At 51.6% G+C, this 22,807-nt stretch overlaps 8 protein-coding genes across 8 annotated transcripts; 6 read left to right on the top strand and 2 right to left on the bottom strand.

Moving 5' to 3' along the window:
* Positions 1 to 4,955: 4,955 nt before the first annotated feature.
* On the top strand, positions 4,956 to 5,285 carry LDX57_010871 (uncharacterized protein; the record flags this gene model as incomplete). The annotated part of the gene is made up of 2 exons (XM_046092617.1): positions 4,956 to 5,040; positions 5,110 to 5,285. The coding sequence occupies 2 exons, from the start codon at positions 4,956 to 4,958 to the stop codon at positions 5,283 to 5,285; spliced, it is 261 nt and encodes an 86-aa protein (XP_045948595.1).
* A 266-nt stretch (positions 5,286 to 5,551) lies between these two features.
* On the top strand, positions 5,552 to 6,784 carry LDX57_010870 (uncharacterized protein; the record flags this gene model as incomplete). The annotated part of the gene is made up of 2 exons (XM_046092616.1): positions 5,552 to 5,759; positions 5,997 to 6,784. 2 exons carry the CDS (start codon positions 5,552 to 5,554, stop codon positions 6,782 to 6,784), a joined length of 996 nt encoding a protein of 331 aa, XP_045948594.1.
* Positions 6,785 to 8,167: 1,383 nt separating this feature from the next.
* On the bottom strand, positions 8,168 to 9,609 carry LDX57_010869 (DUF914 domain membrane protein; the record flags this gene model as incomplete). Its single annotated transcript, XM_046092615.1, has 3 exons — positions 8,168 to 9,042; positions 9,122 to 9,312; positions 9,386 to 9,609. The coding sequence occupies 3 exons, from the start codon at positions 9,607 to 9,609 to the stop codon at positions 8,168 to 8,170; spliced, it is 1,290 nt and encodes a 429-aa protein (XP_045948593.1).
* Positions 9,610 to 11,649: 2,040 nt separating this feature from the next.
* PSY2 (SMEK family protein) lies at positions 11,650 to 14,912 on the top strand (the record flags this gene model as incomplete). Its single annotated transcript, XM_046092614.1, has 8 exons — positions 11,650 to 11,763; positions 11,888 to 11,984; positions 12,060 to 12,141; positions 12,241 to 12,290; positions 12,365 to 12,691; positions 12,745 to 13,545; positions 13,598 to 13,765; positions 13,816 to 14,912. 8 exons carry the CDS (start codon positions 11,650 to 11,652, stop codon positions 14,910 to 14,912), a joined length of 2,736 nt encoding a protein of 911 aa, XP_045948592.1.
* Positions 14,913 to 16,079: 1,167 nt separating this feature from the next.
* LDX57_010867 (uncharacterized protein) lies at positions 16,080 to 16,949 on the top strand (the record flags this gene model as incomplete). The annotated part of the gene is made up of 1 exon (XM_046092613.1): positions 16,080 to 16,949. One exon carries the CDS (start codon positions 16,080 to 16,082, stop codon positions 16,947 to 16,949), a length of 870 nt encoding a protein of 289 aa, XP_045948591.1.
* A 92-nt stretch (positions 16,950 to 17,041) lies between these two features.
* LDX57_010866 (uncharacterized protein) lies at positions 17,042 to 17,335 on the top strand (the record flags this gene model as incomplete). The annotated part of the gene is made up of 1 exon (XM_046092612.1): positions 17,042 to 17,335. The coding sequence occupies one exon, from the start codon at positions 17,042 to 17,044 to the stop codon at positions 17,333 to 17,335; it is 294 nt and encodes a 97-aa protein (XP_045948590.1).
* Positions 17,336 to 17,667: 332 nt separating this feature from the next.
* Positions 17,668 to 18,705, bottom strand: LDX57_010865 (Dcp1 family protein; the record flags this gene model as incomplete). Its single annotated transcript, XM_046092611.1, has 1 exon — positions 17,668 to 18,705. The coding sequence occupies one exon, from the start codon at positions 18,703 to 18,705 to the stop codon at positions 17,668 to 17,670; it is 1,038 nt and encodes a 345-aa protein (XP_045948589.1).
* Positions 18,706 to 18,963: 258 nt separating this feature from the next.
* On the top strand, positions 18,964 to 22,637 carry LDX57_010864 (phosphatase family protein). Its single transcript, XM_046092610.1, has 2 exons — positions 18,964 to 19,221; positions 19,333 to 22,637. The coding sequence occupies exon 2, from the start codon at positions 19,376 to 19,378 to the stop codon at positions 22,463 to 22,465; it is 3,090 nt and encodes a 1,029-aa protein (XP_045948588.1). The 5' UTR covers positions 18,964 to 19,221; positions 19,333 to 19,375; the 3' UTR covers positions 22,466 to 22,637.
* The last annotated feature ends 170 nt before the right edge of the window (positions 22,638 to 22,807 follow it).

The raw sequence follows: 22,807 nt of genomic DNA, 5'->3' as shown, positions 1-22,807 counted from the left end.
TTTTTCTGTTTCCTTTCGAGTTCCTCAATGACCGTGCAAGACACAGTATCCTGAGAGCCAATGTATAAACCACAGAATGACGCAGCCAACGAGTTTTACCCGGCTAGGACGAGAGTGCGATAGAGGAGGCGAAAAGCCGCGAGAGGAGGGGGCAACCAGGGGACGCAACGCAGAATCGGCCGGCGAATGGGTCAGCAAAATTGAGTCTCCGCTCCACCTCAAGGGAACAAAAAAAAAGAAATAGATAAAAACCGTCTTTCGGTTTGAACGACCGTCCTCAAAAATTGAAAGGGGAAAAATAAAAACAAGAAAAAAAAATTCCGGTCCAACAGGAGGAGAGAAATCAACGAAGTGTTTGTGGTGATTCTGGAATGTCGGGGGGGACTTGTCGATCGTTAAGCCGATTAGAAGCGGTTTTAAGGGGAGAGAGCGATAGACTCTAGCCGGGAAGGGCACACTTCCACGACCACACAAGTTTTGATGGAACCCAAGAGCACAATGGGAAGGACCAGCCAGAGTAGAGACGGAGTGAGGACAGAGGAGGTTGACGGAGGGAGAAGTAGAGCAGAGAAGCGCAGTGAATCACAAACAATGGGAGAGGGAAAGGGTGTGGCAGCCTGAGCCAGGGGGCCATCCATTCGGGGGCGTGGGCGGTAAGTGAAAGTCACTCACTGCTTGGTGAGAGAGAGTGCTGTGTTTGGCCCCGTCTTCTGATTCTGATGATTTTTGATTACTTAGGATGATTCCAGGTCTCAACGTGAGGTAATGAAAGGATGACAGGATTGACTGTACACAGTACTTCCGTAGTTTGTTCGCGTCTCCTACACCGAGTACTGATTTGACTACGGAGGACTCGAGAGAGCCATACTGATAGCCAATTGGGGGTTACGATCAGAGACTGAGACCTAATCGGAGGCAGAAAGTAAACGGGGTCTAATTATACTCAGGGGAAATTAATGACAGGTATTATTGTTCGCCTAAACGCCGCCTGTCACCCATCGGAGGCAGCGAATCTGATGCATCTGGAATGCAATATGAAGCACCGGCTGCTGCACGCAATTCAAGCTCCAAACAGGAACCCGCCAGAGTTGATAGAGTTCCCATGTCAATAATCGCTTGACTATTGAGGAAGAGTCACGATGGATCTGCGTGGTCGGGGCTTATCTTCCGTCGAGAAGAAGGTATACTTCCAGTCTTCCACTCTTCCACCCTTCCACTCTTCCTGTTCTTTGTGCCGGCCGAGGTCAGTCTCAACCAGACCCGATGCAACTGCCAAGCCCAGCCGTTCATTGTTCTCTCTCCTGAACAGTCTGAACTAGATTATAGATTATAAAGTCCCCTTTCGCTGCCCCGCGTTTTGCAGTCGAGGGCGCGTCTCGGCCCCCTCGCCCGCCCTGGCCGGGGCACGTGCCCGCCAGTGAGACGGCGATCCTCTTCTTCACTTCTCGCGCTTTCCGCCAGTGTCTACGATGGCATCTACAGATTGCCTTTTCCCCATGCCTAACGAGCATGGCTAGACGAATTCTCCCGAACCCCCACTCGACACGCTTTTCTCTTTGATGCTATTCCCTGTAAACTAAACTCAGTTGATCTCCTCAGACCTGTCACTCTTCATTGAACCATGGCATCGCGTAAGCTCTAGCCAAATCCGGGGAAGCAACAACGGTTGCAAGAGCGGTTCCCAATAAACAATCGACTGGGGGAATCAAGCCACGGGCGTGGACGGTTCCCTATTCTCCATTCCCTCTAGATCTCTTTCACAATTCAAAACGTCCCGTCAGTCTGCATGTCTGGTGCATGTCCGATGGATGTGCTGCATCTGCCGTGGTTGGGTACGCCCACTGCATCGATTGTATCACGTCTAAAGCACTTGGGCTGGGCGGCGCTGCTCCAGCGAACCAATGTCAATCCGGTTTCCGAGGAACAGACTGGTACTGTGTAAATCGGTAACTACGAGAAACTCACTCGGACGGGGTGTACACTGTACACATACATACAGAATATGCACCCGACAGCGACTGCCTAGATCCAGACCGTCTGCCTGATGACTTGCTGAAAGCCACCAGCAGCACAATGACGACGGCGAGAAACACCTTGTGATGTGAAAGGTCCGAGTGCCATCCCCGTCATCTCGACGATTCTCTCCACTGGGCAGCCATGCCCCACCTCCTTGGTGAACGGCGCTTGCAGGTAACGCCGGATCATTAGTTGATCCCGGCGAACGATGTGTGATCAGTTCATATCCTTAGGGAAAATGATGAAGTAGATGCACTGTACATCTCGCAGTAGCACACTAGGATTGTCAGTCGGTGGTGTGTGCGCCTGCGTGGCCAAGGCGCCATCGGGAGGGTGGGGGAAAACCTGTTTAGCGGTGCAATTTCCAATGCGAAAGTCAGCACGCTTATTAGAAATACTAGAAAGGGAAGAGGTATCCCTAAGGTACTGGAAGGGCCGACGTAGGAAGGACCCTGCTGGAGACCGACTCCTGCGTGTACGGTGTACGGAGTAACTGTATAGTACTCCGCAGGTCATGAATATGCCTCATATTGGATAGGAGGGCAACCAAGAACAATGGCCGGACAGTCCAAGCACAGTTCAGCTTACCGGCGTCTCTACAGCACCTTTAATACAATTGAGATGGTCAATCAGTCAGATCAAGATACACAACCATCGCCATCGCCGTCGGTTTATCAGTTGTTATTATCATTATTAACTGGTTTTACTCCGTAAAAGTATTGAGGATTCTTCCTTTTCGGGTGTCTGCGACCCGCCGGGAGACGACGGCGGCATGACGCTAAGCCCGAAGGAGCGAGGGCGGATGGAGTCCCCACGAGGGACCCGCGTACCGTACGATTACCCTCGCTGTTAGATTACCCGCGTCTCCGTGGCCCAGAGGGGTGTCATTTTGGTATGGATTCTTACCCGCAGCAGGAGCGAAGGAAACCCGGACCGATGCCGGGATTGAAATGAAAAATATAAATAAACAGTACGGAGTAAACAACTAAACACACTGCTCAGGGTGGATGCGCCGCGCTAGGAAATCTACGGTGTAGGAAACATTCATTAATCACGATCATAATCTCATTAGGAGTACTCCAGTTCAAGGACTCCTAGAGAAGTACGGAATACACCGTAGTCAGCCAGAAGCAGTAACTAGTCATACTCCCCTTTTCTCCTCGGTGCGCAGGACGTACCACGGTCTATCTGGGGACACTGCGGCATAAGAATTAAGAACCGGGACACACGGAGCAAGTCCATACTTGGAGTGGGACCCCTGACCATACTGTACAAGGAATACTTGATTAGTGGTACTCCGTAGTTGGAGTACACCGTGTATGCTCCTTTGGATGATATTTCCATCTCCCCTCCCTACAAGGTGGCTAGTGAGATACTCCGTACTTTGGCACTCCGGAAGTGGGACGTTCTTCGCTAGGAGTTGATTAGATGGGATGAGAAATATCGATATTCAATTCGAAATTACCGGGAGGTGAGAGGCCCCATGAGATAAAATTATTGAAAGTAATAAAAAAAGGAGATTGGAGAATGATTATTATTATTATTCATCCAGAGGGTTAAAAAAAAAAAAAAAAAAAAACGGGCCGGAAGGAAGCGAAAGTTGAGCAGCGACAAGGCCACCGCCAACCAGAAGAGGCAGACCTTTTTTTTTTTTTCTTTTTTTTTCTCCTCTCTTTAATTTTGCCTTTGGGTGTACAGGTACATTGTGTGTTCTGATTGATTTTAAATCTCATTCAAAATCATTAGATTCAATCTTTTCATCTGTACTCGACACTGTCTGTCTGTAGATTCCTGTGAACCTGTTCATTGACCTGGTAGTTAGCAGATTCCGTAGCCCCAAGACTTTTTTTTTTTTATCTTCCTGACCGGCCGAAGTACTCCATTTCTTACCTTAACGGGACCCAGTGCAGTGCTATAGACACTCACTTTCTTTTTCGTCTTCTACTTTCTTATCCCCGGTCAAAAAAAAAATAATAATCCACGCTTCTTCTCGCTTCTCTCTTCTCGCCCCCCCTCCTCTGCCTCCTCCCTCTCCCTCTTCCCTTCTCCCCTCACACCCCCCCGGTCCGTTCAGTCCAGTCCAGTTCGGTCTCTCGACGGTTGCACCTCTGCTACCCGACCCTTTTACCCTCCCTCTTCCCTCGCCCTCTCTCTTCTTCCCTTTCCCACCCCTCCTCTTCCTCTCTCTCCCCCTGTTGCTTCTATCCTTCCCTCATCCCGCCTTCTCCGTCCCCATTTAATTTTCACACGCCAGACCCAGTCTGTCGTGCCTCGAGGGTGAGAAGTTGCTATTCTTTCCTCTGATATCTGCCTCGTTCGCTCGTGGTAGAGCCGCCAGGATTTTTTGTTGGGAAGGCAATCACTCCTTTTCTTGTAAGTTACCTCCATTACCGAACAACGCATTGCTTTCTTTCTGCGCCCTCGACCCACATTCGAAGGAGAGAAAAAAAAAATAAAACAAGAATAAAACATGATAAAAAAAATAAGGACGGTTGTCAAGTCGCCTTGTCCGTTCCCTTAGTCTTGTTTTCTCTTTTTGTTTTGAGATCATAATCCCAATTCGATTTTCTGCTGGAACGAACCCCCCCGTGCCCGCAAACCTTCGGACGAGAGAGACAGGTCTCTCAAGTTGCCCTACCAGTTGAAGTGTCAATTCGGACAAGTCGGGGTTCACCGGTTGATGTCGCTAGTCGACGTCGGTATTCTGCTGCTCACTTGGACACCTAACCAACTGGGATCTTCCGCCTTTGTCCGTCGAATTTGGCATTGACTTTCTTTTGGCTGTGCTATACATCTTTGATTTCTTAACCTTCTTGGAATTAGCAACTTACGCTTTCTCTTTCTGGACACCAACAGGTCTCCCCTAATACCTTGCGATCGGAACCAAGTTCGTCGGCGTCTCCTTCGGTCCGCCCGGTCACTTTTCTCAGTCGGTGAAAATGTCTTACTACGAGCCCCAGGGCTGGCAAGCGCCTGCTGCGCGCCAGGTGTCGTGGGAACAGCCTGCTCCCCCGTCGCGATCCGGTACGATTACAATATAAACTTTCGATTTGCTGGTCAATTGGTGCAGTCGAGCTGATGTTATCTCTGTAGGATCTAGCTCCGTCTCTCAGCGCGACGAGATCCCGGCCTTTTCCTCCCAGTTCGACGGTATGGATATCTTGACTGCCCCATTCCGCGTTCCTCATTCGTCTATGGATCTTGCCGATTTCTTCACTCGCCGGACATGGAAAATATATGATCATCATATCTGTGAAGCGGGGATTTGAAGCGGCCTGTGTTCTCGATGATGGATATAGCCTGGCGCCGTCGATGGGCTAGCCGGTACTGAGCAATTGCTGACGTTCTGCTATAGAGGTTGATCGTGCAATCGATAATCTTGTCAAGAGTGGAAAGCTGTGGACCACTCCGCGAAGGGATTCGATGCCTATGATGATGGGTCGCCCCTACCCCGACTATGGTATGAAACATCCCGGGTCCTTTGCTTCGACCGGGCCGAACTCTAACAAGGCCCTCTTTAGCCGATCCTCGCGCTATGGGCGGTAACCAACGTCACCATTCGATTAGCGACTTCGACGGGTCTCGTATGCACCCGAACCCGAACGTGCAGGGCTTCTATGCCTCCCAGCGTTTTCAGGGACGCCCGAATGAAGTAGAACAGATGATGCAAGCAAAGCGTCGGATGGCAGCGCAGCGTGAGAGGGAGCTCCGCAACTATCACCAGGAGCAACAGTACAACCGAAGTACGTGGTAGCATTTGTCTCCGGATATTCTTTTTTTTTTTTTTTTTTCTTTTCTGTTTTTGCAATCTTTCTTGCCAAGATTCCCCGTGATCTTTTTTGCCCACCTGTATCTGTTGCATTGTATAATACATTGGGACAACGTTCCATTTTTTTTTGCCCTCTCATTTTTTCCTTCCCTTTCTTTTGTTGTCTGTTCTTTCATTGAACAAGGTTTTTAATATTTTTCATTTCTGAAAGGCCTCCTTGCCGAGATGTCTGGAAACAAATCCGACCGTTCGCTCAGCCCTGCCGCCATGAGTGAGGAAAGCCGTCGCGATCTCCTAGCCCGTCAGCACAGGGCTTTGTACGGCAACGAAAGCCCGGCGTTTTTCCCTCCCGGCACCCTGGATGATCACTCGCGACCAGAGAGCCAGGCCGGGGGCACTCCTTCCTCTGCGACTGGCGTCCGCGGCCCATCTCCCCGCGGCGTTGATCCCTTTGGTCTCGCCCAAACCCCGGTCCAAGGTAGCAGCGACGGGGCTGTCCAGGCTGCTGCCACCGCCTCGACTCTTCAGTCTCCGACCCGCGCCAACAGCGCCTCCTCGCCCAGCTCCGGCATCAACCCCGTATTCGGTGCCGACCAGCCAGTGACCTCCACCTCCTCTCCCGGCGGAGCTGACTCCCCGTCCTCCCGGTCTGCCCCGTCCAAGTCCGCTGCCGGATTCATTGGCTCTGTGGGACCTATTGGCTCTCGTCCCATCCAACAAGCAGGCCCCGTGCAGATGCCCAACCCGGCTCTGAACAAGCGCTCCACCACCCCTCTGCCATCTCCTTTGGGATTCGGCTTCACCTCCGGTGAAGGAGTGACTCCTGGAGCAAGCAACGAGCGCTCGGCTTCGACGGCTTCCAACCCTCCCAGCACCGCTTCCTCGCTGAACCCCGGCGTCAAGGACTCCACCGGTGGAGTTGGCCTTGGGTGGGGCAACGGAAGTGGTGTCTGGGGCTCCAAGAATGGACTGGGTGTGCAGGCTTCTGTCTGGGGTTAAAAAAACAAGACACTTATAACCTTTGATTGCTTCGATTAACACTTGGTACATTCAACGCGCGTTCGCTTCTACACTGGCGTTTCAGAGAGAAGGTTTTCCATTTTTTTTTTCTTTTCAAATATTGGGAAAGAGCATGGTACATATATGGGAAAGTGGTGCAAGATTATGCTCTGTTTAGCGCTTCGTCATATGTTGACAGTTAATTAGTACATGGTTGGTTTACTGACTGGGGAACTTGGTTGGCCTGTTGGTTTCTGGAGTCGGTATTTCCCTCTTTCATTTGGTTTTGATTTTGTGGCTCATCTGCGTTTGCATTCTGTGCCTGTGGTGTTTTTGATTTTTGGTGTTGGGTTACTCCCCCTGCGTTGTGTCTACACACTTTCTGGGGGCTTTGCACTGCCTGTCATTTTTGGTTGATTTTGGGGGAAGGGGTTGTATTTACATGCTTGTCGGTGTATGTCTCGGGCTCTTGTTTTCACCTTGTCCAGGGAGAGTTTCAGGTGTTTTTCTGTGTTTGTTCGGGTCCGGTTGTGATTTTGGCTGAAGGCATGCGGTTTCTGGTTCAGCAACGGTTCGGGGCACCAAAAGGTTGACGTATTGTTTTTTTTTTTTCTCATGTTCTTCTGTCTTGGTTGATTCTCTTTCCTTTCCTTTTCTTTTCTTTTCATCCGGGGACATTTGGCAACGGAACACCAGGAGCAAGAAGGTAAACATAAAAGAGTTCTTGGAGTCTGATTTGCACTGAATTTCCGGCACATCAGGTTTGGATATGGTTTTGGATTTGGATTGGTCTTGAATCTTCTTGTCTATGATCATTTCTTCGCTTCTGTTATTACATATGCTTTTTCTTTTCTTCTTTTTGCCATTTTCCTAAATTCATTGACTTCCTTTTGTCCTATACTGCGTGTGTATACTGTATAGTCTCATTGAATCACGGCTTTTTTCCTGGCACTCTAGGTATCCTGACTGTCTCCTGTAATTTGAGTAATTCAAGTGACATGGCGCATGTATACCACACTGATTTACACCAGGGTTTACAATCAGAATTGGTGATTACTAGATAGACCAGGTAGATTATATATCATAATTTTTCGAAAGAGAAACAACCTAGAATATATGTGTAAAACTAGTATTAAACATCATTATCAAAACATCAAAACTTTTCCAAGAATTATGCAGGTAACAAGAACATCATCTTTACCATCTTCCACATGCCGTCCGTGTATGTATGTATGTATATATATGATATCATATCCGTCCACGCAATCAATCAATCAATCATTAGTCAATGTGAAGATCAACAAGAATTATAGCAAGAAACAAAAACTGAACAACAGGCAAAATGCCTCCAAAAAAAAAAAAGAGCTCCTCAACGCCATAACGCTAAACGACACTGGTATTGGTTCGTCGAGGGTCGTTATCTACCGCAGCCGCGGGATCGTCATGAGCGGTGGAATTAGGATGATGAGAAGAGGCGACGGTGTTGTCGATCTTCTTCTTCGCGGTGGCGAAGCCGGAGACGCCGCGTTCCTGGTTCCGACCGAGCCAGGGCTTTCGCGCCTCGCCGAGCACCCTGCGGCCCAGGAAGTAGATGAGCTGGCCGAGGATGATGAGCACGAAGGCGATGGGGTACAGGTAGTGGATGTTGTAGTGGAAGACCTTAACGCCGATGATGACACCCCAGAAGTTCATGGTCAACATGGAGATGTTGAAGAAAGCAGCCGACGACAGACGGAACAGGAGCGGCGCCATGCAGTAAAAGAGAGTGAGACACAGCGTGTATCCGGTCAGGTACCCGCCGACCTTGCCGTTCCAGACGGCGATTTTGAAAGAGTGCCGGTCAAAAATACCAGCCTGGGCACCGTTGATGATCATGCCCCAGAAGGCCATCTGGCCCAGGACTTCGTACACGGGCTGCATGCTGACAAAGTATTCCTCACCGGTGTTGGCGAGACCGTAGAAGGTGGCACCCAGCAGGGCAAAGAGGTCGCCTTTGATCTGGTCGCCGCGCGAGATGTCCCCGCCGTTGGTGCCGGTGAGGTGGTCGGAACCGATCAGAACGCCCATGCCGCCGATACAGATCAGAATACCAAGGACCTGTGTGATGTGATACCGGACGCGCAGAAAGAGGAAGGAAATGACAACGACGACGGCGATGGCCCAGAAGTTGATCAGCTGGGCGCTCAGCATGGTTGTATAACGGTAAGCCAGCACGATGAAGTAGTTGCCCTCCACGTCGCAGAAAGCCAATATAATATCTAGTTGGGGTATCACCGGTCAGCGATTACGTTCATAAAAGCGGAAACGACAGCCACCGAAGGATCAGGGAGCACTCACATTTCCAGCCGTTGCGCAACACCATTTTGCCCCAACCCTTGAAGCCGTACCGGTACATCGTATACGGCGTGAAGATAATGTTCAGCAACACATAGTTGAAGAAGGTCTGGAAAGCCGGGATCGAAGTTCCCTCGTCCGAGAGAAGGGTGCTGAAGGTACTGGTGGCCGTGTTCGTGATCGCAAGCACCTGACTGCCGACAAAATTCGAGTTAGCGAGTGCCCGGGGGCTGCAACGGACAACCCCATCCGCACGAGACCACTTACCCAAGAACCAGGATGATGTAAAATTCCTTAGTCCTGAGAAAGGCAAAGCGACCATTTTTCTGCTGATCGAGTTGATCGGCGGGCACCTCAGAACCGGAGTCCGTATCTTGGTTGTTCGCATTGACGGTCACGGAGGTATACTGCTTGGCAGACTCAGACGACGGCCCTTCGTCGTTGGGGCTGACGGCCGTTTGCACGGCAACCTGATCTTTGGTATCTGACATGACGGCGGTCCTGGAATTCGCGAGGTCTTCGAGGGAATCGAGCACGACGACAGCTGGAAGCGGGGAAGCGATCTGCGGTGTAGATAATGATATAACTCTATACCTCTATAGATCGAGGGAAACGGAACCGGGAGTTTTATGACCTAAACGAGCGCAAAACTCCCTGAAGTCGCTCGCCTGAGGTCTGAGAAGAGATGAACTCTGAGGAGAAGAGGGAGAGAGAGAAAGCGATGCGATAAGAAAGTCGAACCAAGAAAAAAAAAGCCAGAAACGAGTCCAAGGCGGGCGGAGAGCGAGACCTTTCCTGTTTGAGCTTTTTTCGCCTCGTGGGGCCATCGTGCCAATCACATGACCTGAACGTTGTTATATAATCCCGTCAGGATCGGAAGCGCCCGCCAGAGCTGTCTAGCTCAGCCAATCAGAGATGACAGTTTGTTGCACTCGGACCCACCTCCCGATCCAGCGATAACGATAACCGCCCAGGTGTCTAGACTCTCGACACCTTACAGTCCTCCAGTGCTGGTGCTGACATGCTTCTAGTTTATCTAGAAGGTACCTACCTACACATACAATATGCACAACCCATGATCCCTCAATGTCCACGGCTACCTTTTCAACAGAGAATCGAGCTGTCTTGGCAGCACGTCGGTTGAGATATCAACTGTGTCGAACTGCAGAGTAGGCAGTAGTAGGTAGTCTCTACTCTGTGCTCCGTACATCCAAACAGGTATACCTACTCGTTTACTCCCTACCGGACTGTCGACAACGACAGCATCACCTGACCCGGGCCCTCGCTGCCCCAGGCTCCGAGTCATGATGCCGATGATATCATCGCCTGCAATCTGATCTTTCTGGAACAACGTTGGACGACCGATTTCTGGCTGACGCTGCATCAGCTGTTCAAGTTCCAGGATGGCACATTGTAGGCGTAGGGGTTTACCTGCCGTCTGGAATAAAAGGTACGTTCTACTCTTGCTGTGTATGTATAGTTCACCGATGGATGTTCCGGTGGCATAGATACACCCACATATATTTATATACCGGCTGGTACAAGACAAGAGCGACTTGCGCTAGTATCTGTGACGTGTTGAACTCAACCAGAGTCGTCATGGATCTAAACTGACCGAATGGATGCCCAACGTCCGTGCCAGGCACCCCGAGGCCTTGGAGTGTTCAAACTTCAGACAATGGGGAAGAAACAAGGGACCAAGCTTCCCGAAGTCCATCCGCCGTTCCATGGATTAGGTTGGGGAACTCTAAGTGTTCGGCTATTCTTAGGCCTGCAGGATTCCTGCTCAGGTGCACTCGGTAAGGTGGAAGCTTCCATTCCATGCGTCGGGACTTCTCAGAATAATCATAACAATAGTTAGTACGGAGTACTAGAGACCCTTTCCCTGCCGGTGCACGTCATTCCACGGTCGGAACCGATTACCTCGACCATTCTCAGTAAAGGAATGCTCTTCTAATATAACTACGATTACTCCGTACAATTCCAGTAATAACAATGAGAATGATAATGACCCCGCGCCAAACTGGTCCAAGTGTTTGTGAGACTTAGTTTATTTACGCTTCCTTTTCCCTTCCTTTCCTCGGCCGGTCGCGTGTGCCTCGAACTGCCTTTGCATTGCGCGCAGAACATTCGAAGAAAGAAAGAAAGTAACGAAAAATAGAAGAAAATAAGGAAAAAATCCCCTTAGCGCCGACCGCTGCCGAGGCCGTCAGGTGGCCCGACCCCCCCAAAGTCAGGATCATCTATCGTTCATTATTATTCATTATTCTCCATCCCATTCCATCATCGCCGGCTTTCCCTCTTCTCCCTCTTCTTCCCTCTTCTCTTCTCAACCCGCCATTCCCGCCTCCACCCTACAACGAACTCCTCGCCTCCCTCCGTCCTGCCGATTTCCCTCCCTCCCTCCGTCCCGGACAAGGCCGTGGCCACCCTTGATCTTTCCCGACGTCTTGGGGCTCTCCGCGCGCCGGTTCACTCGTTCCTGAGTTGTCCCGGAGTGACGAGACGCCACCTCTCCTGACTGCCGGATCATGGCGTTGGAGGTGCAACCGCCTAGCGACCGCAAGCGGGTGAAAGTCTACGAACTGAAGGATAATGACTGGTTCGATCGCGGTACTGGTTTCTGTACGGGTCAGATCCTCGATGTGAGTCTCGCCGCGCAAGCTGTCTTCCGCCGCGACTCTGCTCGGGCGCAAACCTCGACGGACCCGCGGATGCGCTTATTTGTCTTCGTTCTGGCGTCGCTAACGCCCCAATTCCCTCCCACAGGATGAACCGCGAATTTTCGTCGAATCTGAAGATGAACCCGATCGGGTGCTGCTGGAGACGAAGATCTCCAAGGATGATGGGTACCAAAAACAACAAGGTGCCACCGCCCGCCCAGGTCGCATCGCATATTCAGGAGACAGGAATTGCTAACGCATGTGCGACCCCTCGCTAGAAACGTTGATCGTCTGGACTGAGCCCAATGGAACGGACATGGCATTGAGCTTTCAGGAAGCGGAGGGATGCGCAGTTATCTGGTGAGCTCGAATCTCTGCGATCGCACTCGGTCCCTTTTTCCGTCGATCATTTCTTCTTCTCGGGAATCATCAAACGTTCGTACTGACGCCGATGCGAAGGAATTTCGTCAGTACTGTGCAGCAACATCTGCTGAATCTGGCGACGGCAGGTGAGCACACCCTTTCCCGCTATCCCCTGCTCTCGTGTTTCGGTACTGATCGGGTTGCCTTTGTTTCTCCCCAGATGATGCGTTGTCGGACGACCTCGAAAGCTTCCAGTCAATCATGCTCCCTCCGCCCGAACTTGGGAACCTGCCCGAAATTGATCATATCATGCGAGCCGCGAGTATCACCCAGGCCGGTCGAGACGCTTTGTCGAAATTTGTCATTCGAGACGAGTATATACCGAAACTTATCCCGCTAGTCACCATGGCAGAGGATCTTGAAAGCCTGGTCGATCTACACCGACTTTGCAACATTATGAAATCCCTGATCTTGCTCAACGATAACACCATTATCGAGACAGTCGTCACCGATCCGATCATCCTCGGAGTTGTCGGAGCTTTGGAATGTGCGTGGCCTCGTGTATACTTTCTAGAAAACGGGGGTGCTGACGGATTCTAGATGATCCTGAATTTCCTACACATAAAGCGAACCATCGCCAATACCTCGCGGACCAGTCGCGCTATAAAGAAGTGGTTCCCATCAAGGATGCCCTTATTCGACGCAAAATCCGCTACACATGGCGCCTACAATACCTGAAGGACGTTGTTTTGGCTAGGATCTTGGATGATCCCACATTTTCGGTGCTGAACTCTTTGATTTTCTACAACCAGGTTGAGATCGTAAACCATATTCAATCGAACGCCGCCTTCCTTAAGGACCTTTTCCTGGTTTTTGACCCGAGGAACGCGGATGCGAAACGCAAGGAGGATGCAGTGCAGTTCCTCCACCAGTGTGCTGCGATTGCGAAGAATCTGCAGGCCCCGGCGCGCGCCAATCTGTTTGCGAATTTCATCAGCCACGGACTGTTCGCCGTGATCGCTTTCGCCATCAAACACCCGAACCCCGCCTTGCGCACGACCGGTATCGATATTCTAGTCGCCCTACTGGACCACGATCCGATAATGATGCGGAGCTATATGCTCAAGGCCGTGAACGAAAAGAAGACGCCGCTTACCGACACGCTCATCGATTTGCTCCACACCGAGTCCGACCTGGGTGTTAAGAATCAACTAGCCGATGCGGTCAAAGTCTTGCTGGATCCCCAAATCCCGTTGCCGGACACGATGGGTCGGGCTGGACCCGAGCACTATTCGAAATTGCGTCCGAACATTCTCTCCGATGCCTTTGTCCAGAATCACTTCGACGAATCCGCCAGAAGGCTGTTCCAGCCGCTAAAGCGGTTGGAAAACCGGGCCAGCCGTAAGTCCTCGTGCCCAGCATGCTATGGTCTCCAACTAACCTGTTTTGCAAGTGAACGACCTCACGTTCCAAGAGGTTGCTCTCCATTCGCATCTCGTGGACATTCTTACCTTTTTCGTTCGCCAGCATCTATATAGGAGTCGGAATGTCATCCACAACGAGGCGCTTGCCCCTCGGATCGCCCAGCTCCTCAAAGTTCCTCAAAAACACCTCAAACTCAGTGAGTACTACCGTTGCGTGCTTGGTCAACCTGGCTAACCCTGGCTTTAGCTGCCTTGAAATTCTTCCGCACCCTGATTAGCCTCCAGGACACCTTCTACCAAGCTCTAATGACGCATAATAACACTTTTGGGTTGATTCTTGATATCGTCTATGAAACGATGCCGCGCGACAACCTTCTCAATTCAGCCTGCCTTGAACTTTTTGAGTTTATTAAACGGGAAAATATCAAATCGATTGTCCTGCATATCGTTGAAAAGTACGGCGAGAAGCTAAAAACCATCACTTACGTCGACACATTCCGCGATCTGGTCATCCGCTATGAACAGATGCAGGGCTATGGGACAGCGGTAGACTCCACTCTCTTCTCGCAAGATGACGGAACCTCCGCTCGGAGAATGCAAGCCAACGGCCAGCGATGGCAAGGGGTTAAGGAGATGGATGCGGCTGAAGAGGAATATTTCAACACATCTGATGATGAGGAAGAGGTGAATAGCCCAGTCATGCACAATGAACCCGCTCCGTATGCTGATAATGGTTTTCAGTGGCAACAACAAGGTCCTGCAACGGTCCAAGCGACGGCTATTCAGGCGCAGAATGGTGGCATTTCCCCAGTTGTTAAACCATTGGTCGACTACCCGGACGATGACGAGGATGACGATGCCATGGATACCAAATCGGAGTCGGGCCCTGAACAACAGCAGTTGCACGATGAAGATCCTCCCCAGCAGGGATCTGGTGCAAACTCTGACGAGGAGCCTCCGTCTACACCGGTTTCCCTGACGATACAAACACCACCGGAGCGACTATCGGAAAAGCGCCGACGCGAGGAAGAGGACGACGACGAGCTTATCAAACTCACCTCTGGACCCAAACGGAGAAGTTCTACCAGCAGCGGGCCCGGAAGTGCCGGGCTCTTGCGGAAGAAGCGGAGCACATCCATCGGATCGATGTCACCTAGCGATAAAGCAAATGCCCAGGGTGGCTTAGGAAGTCTGGCTGGCGGCACAGCGCCTAAAAAGATCGCCATCAACCTGGGCTCCTCAACGAACAAGTCGTCGCAACCGGCTGCTGATCTTTCGGCTCCGACGGCAAACGAGAGCAGCGAAAAGGAGAATCGCAGCGACGACCATGGTAATAATGGTTGATGATTGCACCCCTTATACCTTTCTGTTCATGCATTGATGGTACTGGTCGCATAAGTTTCTTTTCACCCTTCTTTCTTTCTGCGTGCATCGATCTCTTGTCAGAGTACCAGGAGCGCTTCTGTGTTTTTTCCTTTGCTATGACAGCTTCCTAGATACCAGATGAAGTGACTTTCTCTTTTTCTATTTCTGTCTTTCGAATTTACAGTATTTCCCTGTACGATTCCCTCCGTGTTTTTCTATACATTCACACATCTCATCGCTGTTTCTGGCCATTTTTCCTTTTCTTTTCTAGAAATCATGTATTAGGAGCCTGGTCTCTAGAGACCTAGTTTTCCCGGTTATTGTCTTCCCGATGAGTCCTTGATTTGGGGTCCCTGGTGTATATCTATCTTGTCTCCTTGCCTCTCATTTTCCTTCTGTTGTCTTATCTTTCATTTCATCTCTTTTCCACTGCGAGATTAAGGGGAGTGATTACATTGTTCAATGTTTGGCGAAAAAGGGGGTCTACAGAAATCAGGATGGGATGTTATGGCCTGTGCGATGCACGCCTTCCACATACGGTTATCGGCGAGGCTTTGCCATTGCCTGGATCTTTTGCATCGAGTGGCCTGCTGTTATGCTATTTGCTTTTTCCATTATTCGCCTCGGGGTTTGAGGAGCTTTGGTTGATAGGAACGGAGTCGGGTAGGATGAGACGCAATACGATGAAGCTATATTTGCCTATATCTTCAGGAATTTGCTTGATCGAACTCTTTTATTTCAGTTTCAAGCCGAGTGCCCAACACTTGATTATTTTGACTCCGTACGCGTGTTGGTATAGTACATCCAGGTCTTAGACTTGGACGAACCCGAGTAGATTGAAGCATACAACCTAGGCTGCTTTATCGACAGTTGGGCCATCGTATCGATTGCACCATAACAAAAGCTCTACCCAATGAATCGTAGATCGCAAACAGGATCGGTTCTGCATTCTGAAAGACGAGGGACGTCGTGACTTTCCTTGCCCTAGTGAGTTGCTGAGTCTGGACCGAGGAACTTCATCCGCTCCAACCCCGACGTCGTTTCAACACCCCCAACCTCCTGCAGCAAGTACTCGTTCTCTAGGAGTGTCAGACACAGAGGCTATTTACAAGACACAACTTGTTTTCGCTTCAAGTTTTCCTCAGCATGTTCTCCGATAAACAACCACATATAACTCCCAACAGCTTCTTCCACGCGTTCACCACCGCTCCGTCCGAACCGTCGGAGCCACCTGTAACCATTTACTTTATCACAGGGAATCCGGGATTGATCGGCTACTACCACACCTTTCTCTCCGTTCTTTCAGAGAAAATCAAAGCATTAACTAAACACGAGGACCAGAGCCGAGCATTCCAGATCTACGGACACAGTCTCGCCGGATTCGAGCTCCCCGAACCAGGACAGAAGGAACAAGAGCCTCAGTCCGCAACACACTACTATGACCTGGAAGAGCAGATTCAATTCGTCCAAAGAAAGCTGTACAACTTCACCGCCGATAAACCAGATGACATCGATAAGCTATCGTCTCAATCCAACACCGCGCCCTCCACCACCACACGCCCTTGTGTCATTCTCATCGGCCATTCCGTAGGCGCCTACATCGCGATGGAAGTCCTGCGACGGCACCGCGAAGGCTCGCAAGGCGATCGTCCCGTCGACTTCGATATCATCGGAGGTACCTTGCTCTTCCCTACAGTCGTGGACATCGCAAAGTCTCCGTCGGGGCAGAAGTTGACCGTACGTCCCCCCCCCTTCTCAGTCCCTTTGTGTCTGATAGCTAACGAGACCCCTACACCGGGAGAGAAGAGGCTGCTCTCGATCATCCCCCAACTCGCGCTGGTCGCTGGTATGCTAGTCCGTATTCTCACTGCTTTGGTACCCGCTTCGATCCTGTGGTCCCTGATCAGAATCTACATGCCATCGGCACCGGATACCATGGTCGACACCACGGCCGGGTTCCTGAAGAGCAAGCGAGGCGTGCAGCAAGCATTGTACGTTCCAACTTCACATAGATAATGGCAATATCATCAAGCCATCACCGAAAGGTACTGGGAAGAGGGAGAGAGAGCTAACAGAACCACTCCCCTAGACACATGGCATCTGACGAAATGCAAACCATCACGGCCGATAAATGGACCGACGACGTCTGGGGCATCTCAACCAGTCAAGACCCCGTGTCGCGACTATACTTCTACTTCGGACGCAACGACCACTGGGTCGCAGAGCGCACAAGAGACGAGATCATTGAACTGCGAGGGCAAAAGCCCCAGGGACCGAAGATGACTGTGTGTGAGGAGGGGGTTCCGCATGCGTTTTGTCTGAGTGAGTGTTTCCTTTATCTTGGTTTCTCCCCTATCTTTAACCTGGAGGAAGCTGTACTAATTTTGATGACGTTTTTATAGGACATAGCGATCTCATGGCGAGCAAAGTGGCAGATATGATTTTGGAGATAGCTAGAACTTGAGGTTTGGGGAGACTAGAGATTGGAGTTTGTACGCTCTGAGATATATAGAACGGCGATCTACACAGACTAATAATTGATGTTTGACATACCTACGTAAGCATAAACGGTCCCTTCAGTATATTGTTCACAATCGTTACTCCTGCTTCAATTCACCATGCTGTCAGAACTATGTAGAGGTCATGGGTATCTTAACGTCATCATATTACGCCTTTAGCAGATGCACATTGGAAAAGAGAAAAAAAAGCCAAAATCTAGCTCGGTTGACCGCACTCAAGGAGCTTGATTCTGGTAAGCAAACCCTGCCCTCCGGAACAGATCTCCCAGGACATCCGGCTGCGGTGGTGCTTGCATGGGTGGTGCATGTGCTCCCGCCATCCCTAGATGTTGCTGCTGCTGCTGCTGCTGCTGCTGCTGCCATTCTTCAGGACCCAGGCTGTGCGCCCTGACACTCCAGCCATCGTCTTGTGCCCTCTGCTGTCCGAAGAGATCCTTGAGCGATATTTGACGACCCATCGGGACACTGGACGGCTCTTCATCTAGCGGAGCTCCGGCGGTAGTGGCGGCAGCAGTAGCGGCTGCGACATGCAACCCGTTCTGGCGTGTAGCTTCCAGACGCTCGCGCGCCAATTTCAAACTGTGACCGGCATGCACAGCGCACTCGCGAATCATCTGGGCATTGATGCTGCGCGTTTCGGCCGTCGAGTTCGGCGGGGGCTCGGAATAGACCCAAAGGCCGTAGATCCGAAGGTCGGTGCCGTCGAGGCTCTTGCCAGGACCATTGGCGTTGGAGGTGCCGGGCGGATTGGCGCCAGGGACGTGGGTGCTACTCGTGACCTCCGTGTCGGCATTATAGTCAGCCTTCAGGATGACGTATTCCTCCGTAAGCTCGACATTCTCGCCGTCGGTCAGTTGGAGGTTGAAGTTGTTCAGGCCGCGCCGATTGAGGACGAAGGCGCTGTATCGCTCCTCGCCGAGTCTGCCCTGCGTGAGTTGGCAGACAAACAGGGTCCCCTCGACGCCGTTCTTTTCCCACTGGCGCGTGGTTGGACTGAATATATAGACGACGGCGTAAGGCGCCAGCGACAGGATCGTTTGCACGGAGGGATTGTGGCGGCGGAGGACGGCGAGGTTCAGCTCCTCGTTGGTGCGCAGGGGTGGAGCAGGCATGGATGCTTCTTGCTGGAGTTGTTGTGTATCGGACAGGTAGGTTTGAAAGTCTGATTCGTAGTCGGAGGGCTGGGCGATGCTGTTAGGATTGTTGTGCCGGTGATGGTTGTTGTTCGGTCGTCGGGGTTTTCGGGACGTCATCGTGGAGGGGACTGAGGGAGACGAAGAAACCGGGGTTGGAGTGACTAGTGAATGTAGAAGTAAGAAAAGAGATAGTGCTGAGGATAAGCTAGAAGATCTAGTACGGGTTTGAGGGAGGGGGAAACAGAAGAGAGAGAAGAGGGCGGCGTCTCAGGTGATGAAAGCTCTCCATTCCGGGAAGCGGTCGGACCCCGCCTGTCCTGTCGAAGCTTCGGAATAGCCTCAACCTCCTCTTCTCATCCTCCGCTCTCACCCCTCCTTACCACCCCTCGTCCCTTGTCTGAGATTCTGACTCGACCGTTCCCATTTCAGTCGAGTTGGATCATACGTTGGGGTTATCCTTGCCATCAATTGGTGCCACTTACGTCGGGCCCTCATTAGCTTCCTTTCACCTGCTGTCTTTTATACTTCCGGCCAGTGCTGCGCGTGATGCTTGCACCGTCGCTTGGCGTCTGAATGATCGCAGCCTCTTTTCTCCCCTTCTCGTGACCACTCTGGCAGTGGCAACTCTTGTTGGTAGCTCACCTTGCTTTCTTCACTGACCCAGCTTGTTCCGGTGCTACAGGGCAGGCCGAACTGCCAGCAAGTCACAAAAAACATATTCGGATAAGGGCTTATGGACAATAGTTTATACAGCTAGCCGTCTTATATATACGAACGTCATTCCATCATGAGCGCCAACACCGATCGGCCCGCGTCGCAGGCTCAGCCCCCGGCGACTCCAGGCGACTTTCCAAGTGATGACGACAATCGCGAACCGTCCCCGGATGCCTCTCTCGACCCGTCGTCGCTCCCCCGAGCCATTAAAGCGAGAAGATCCGAATATACTCGTCAGCGCTCGATTCGTATCAAAGTCGGATCGTGGAATGTGGCCGCCATCCCTGGCACCGAACAGGACATTGGGAATTGGTTCGCAGATGAGAATGGAATAAGTGAAGAGCTATCCGAGGTTCGGGTCTCAGACCCCGAACCGGACTCTGAAGGCGTTGGCGATGGCGATGGCGACACCGAGAAGACGGCACCTTCTGAGACTCAGCCTAACGAAGTCGGGCTCTACGTACTAGGGTTGCAGGAAATCGTCGATGTGTCTTCTCCGGCAGAAGCGTTGCGACCATACGTCGACCCGGCCCCGGCCAATAAATGGAAAGCTTCTGTGCAGAAGGCTCTTCCATCGGGGTACCAGCTGGTGGCAGAGACCCAGCTGGTTGGGCTGCTGCTGTTGATATACGCCGCACCATCGGTCGTTGACAGTGTGTCGTCGGTCAGCTGTAGCAATGTAGGTACGGGACTATTGGGATACATGGGTAATAAGGGCGGTGTGGCGGCGCGCCTGTTGCTGGGAGAAACAACAACTCTTGTGTTTGTCAACAGCCATCTCGCGGCCGGAGCCGACAAGGGCAGCTTGGACAGGCGGAATTGGGATGCGTCTCAGATCATTGGACGAGCAAAGTTTGATGCAATTGACTCAGAGCTCACGCTCCGGGATGAACCAACGGAAAGCATTGGTAAAGAAGACTATGCGTTCTGGTTCGGCGATCTCAATTACCGACTCGAGGATATACCGGGCGACGACGTGCGACAGGTGCTTGCCAGACATGCAGAAGACGAAAACAACAGGGGACGGTCCAGAACATCCTCGCCGGACTCTGATGAGGATATTGACCCTCATTCCGACCCTGCGTCTCTCCAAACCACTATCTCTTCTCTTCTGCCTCATGATCAACTTCGCCTGCAACAGACCAAGGAAAAGGCCTTCCATGAAGGATGGCGGGAGGGAGACATATCATTCCTGCCGACATATAAATACGATGTAGGAAGTGTGGCTAGATTTGATTCGAGCGAAAAACAGCGAGGCCCTAGTTGGTGTGACCGCATTCTCTATCGGTCGCAACAAGACAGAGCACGGTACGAGAGATTGGTCGCCGAGACCGCCGATTCCAGAAAACGGGACGATGAAATGAAGGCCCGAGGCCTCGATACAGCTGCCGCTGATGACAATGTGCTATTCGACTACGACCCCGACGTCGATGGGGCTGATGATGCCGATGATTATGACCCAACTAAGGATCAGACAAGCGATGGTGCTTCATTCGAGTCACAGCCGGATACCGAGGATCCTCTGCAACTTGAGTATTACGCATCTCATCAAAGAATCCTCTCGTCTGACCACAAGCCTCTGGCTGCTGGGTTCACCTTGACTTTCGAATCGGTCATCCCGCACCTGAAAGCGAAGGTACATCAAGAGGTGGTCCGCGAGTTAGACAGGGCCGAGAATGAATCCAGACCCGGCCTAACCGTTGTTGTGGACAGACACGGTATCGAGACAGCTGAGGATGGAGACCCCAACGCAGTCGACTTTGGCGACATTCCTTTTGACGTGCCGGTCAGGCGATCTCTGACAGTAGCCAATACCAGCGGCGTTCCCGCAACATTTACGCTTGAAAAGCCAGAAGGGGCCGACGGATGGATGGTGTCGTGGCTCGAGTACCAGGTCGAATTGCCACACCGGGATGATTCCGAGGAAGGGAAGTATGTCGCGGCGGCGCAGGAATGCGTTTTACATCCAGGAGAGCTTGCCAATGTTGAGCTCACAGCTAATGTTCGTGATATCGAGCTGGCGCGTGCCTTGAACGACGGCAAAACACAACTCGAAGAGATTCTAGTGCTCCGGGTGGTCAGTGGCCGTGATCATTTTATCTCGGCCTATGGCAAATGGCTGCCTACTTGTTTCGGGCGCAGCTTGGAGGACCTCACCCTGATGCCAGAGGCAGGAGCGCGTACCATGTCGCCTGCTGGGATGTCAGCCGCGGAACGTGGCAAGCAAAACAAGGATGTTCCTCTCTCCGCGCCTCGGGAGCTCTTTCGGCTGACCGAGGCGATATCCGAGTTGACAGAGCGTGCCGTGGCAGAATGGAGTATGACGAGACATGATTCAGATGAGGATACGTCTCCGTGGCTCAGAGAGCCCCATGGGGCTGGTTGGCCTTTCGCACCGGAGACTTGGACCTTGAAGGACAAGGATGAGCGGCTGCCTCTGCTCGCATCCGCCCGCGAGGCGTTGGACACCAGCCAACCCTTCAATGACGTGTTTGCACCGGAAGTGTCCTCCCTTCATCGCCTGGAGATCTTGAGCGAGACGTTGATAGTGTTCTTGGGTTCCTTGAAGGACGGCATCGTCACAGCCTCGGTCTGGAAAGACTTGGACCAGCAGATTCTGACGCGGGAGAAATCCAAAGCACCCCCGTTAACCTGGGAAGAATCACAAGCCTGGGTCCTAGAAAGCCTGGCATATTCACCCGCCCACAGTGTCTCGTTTACCTTTGTCACGTTCATGCTTGCTCGCATCGCCAACGAAGTGGCACCAGCGACATCAATACCTTCTCGAGACTCGTCCAACAAACCCACCGAAGAAGAATCGAAGCCCAACACTCAAGCATTCAACAACAACACACAGCCCTCAACCCCAACATCACCGTCCGCCGCATCTTTCATCTCAAGAGATAATCTTCGCCGGAGAACCCGCACGTTCACCTCATCTAGCACTACCGAGACCACAATCCACCCCCTTGCCCTCCGTCGTCAAACCGTCGAAACCGTGCTTTCGGGCATCTTCTCCTCGCTTCTGATCTCCTCCGATATCCCCGTACCAACGAAGGATAAAGAACGAAGAGCACTAGAAGATCGCAAACGAAGCATTGTGGAGCCGTTCTTGAAGGCCATGGGAGTTGACAACAAGGGACCCTCTGGAGGAGTCCCGTGAAGATATTCATGTGTACATGTGTCTGCTTTTTGTTGAGTTCGAAAAGGGTCGAAGACCACGCATATCTTGGAATCATTCTTTCTCATAGACTTGGGATTTCTGTATATTATATATTGTATTTTGTTCTCGGCGGGGTTTGGCTATGATTAGAATTCATGTATATCCAGCTATATAAGACCGATTCATTCACTGTTCTCTAACTTCTTCCCAATGAAATCATCACCTAGAAAGATCTCCCAAACAAAGGAGCGGCTCGAGCGCATCCCGGCAACTTGGTCCACCAATGTTCTGCTGCTGACGGTGAAGGGAAACCAAACCCCTCTTTGATGCGATGGACTTCGC

This window comes from Aspergillus melleus, assembly GCF_016097325.1.
Source record: "Aspergillus melleus strain CBS 546.65 chromosome Unknown contig6, whole genome shotgun sequence".
Taxonomy (NCBI): Eukaryota; Fungi; Ascomycota; class Eurotiomycetes; order Eurotiales; family Aspergillaceae; genus Aspergillus; species Aspergillus melleus.
The sequence above is the reverse complement of the archived record's forward strand: the minus strand, read 5'-3'. Positions and strand labels throughout refer to the sequence as shown.

Excerpts from the sequence above, each read along its gene's own strand:
- LDX57_010864 (XM_046092610.1), top strand. The coding sequence starts at position 19,376 with ATGAGCGCCAACACCGATCGGCCCGCGTCGCAGGCTCAGCCCCCGGCG.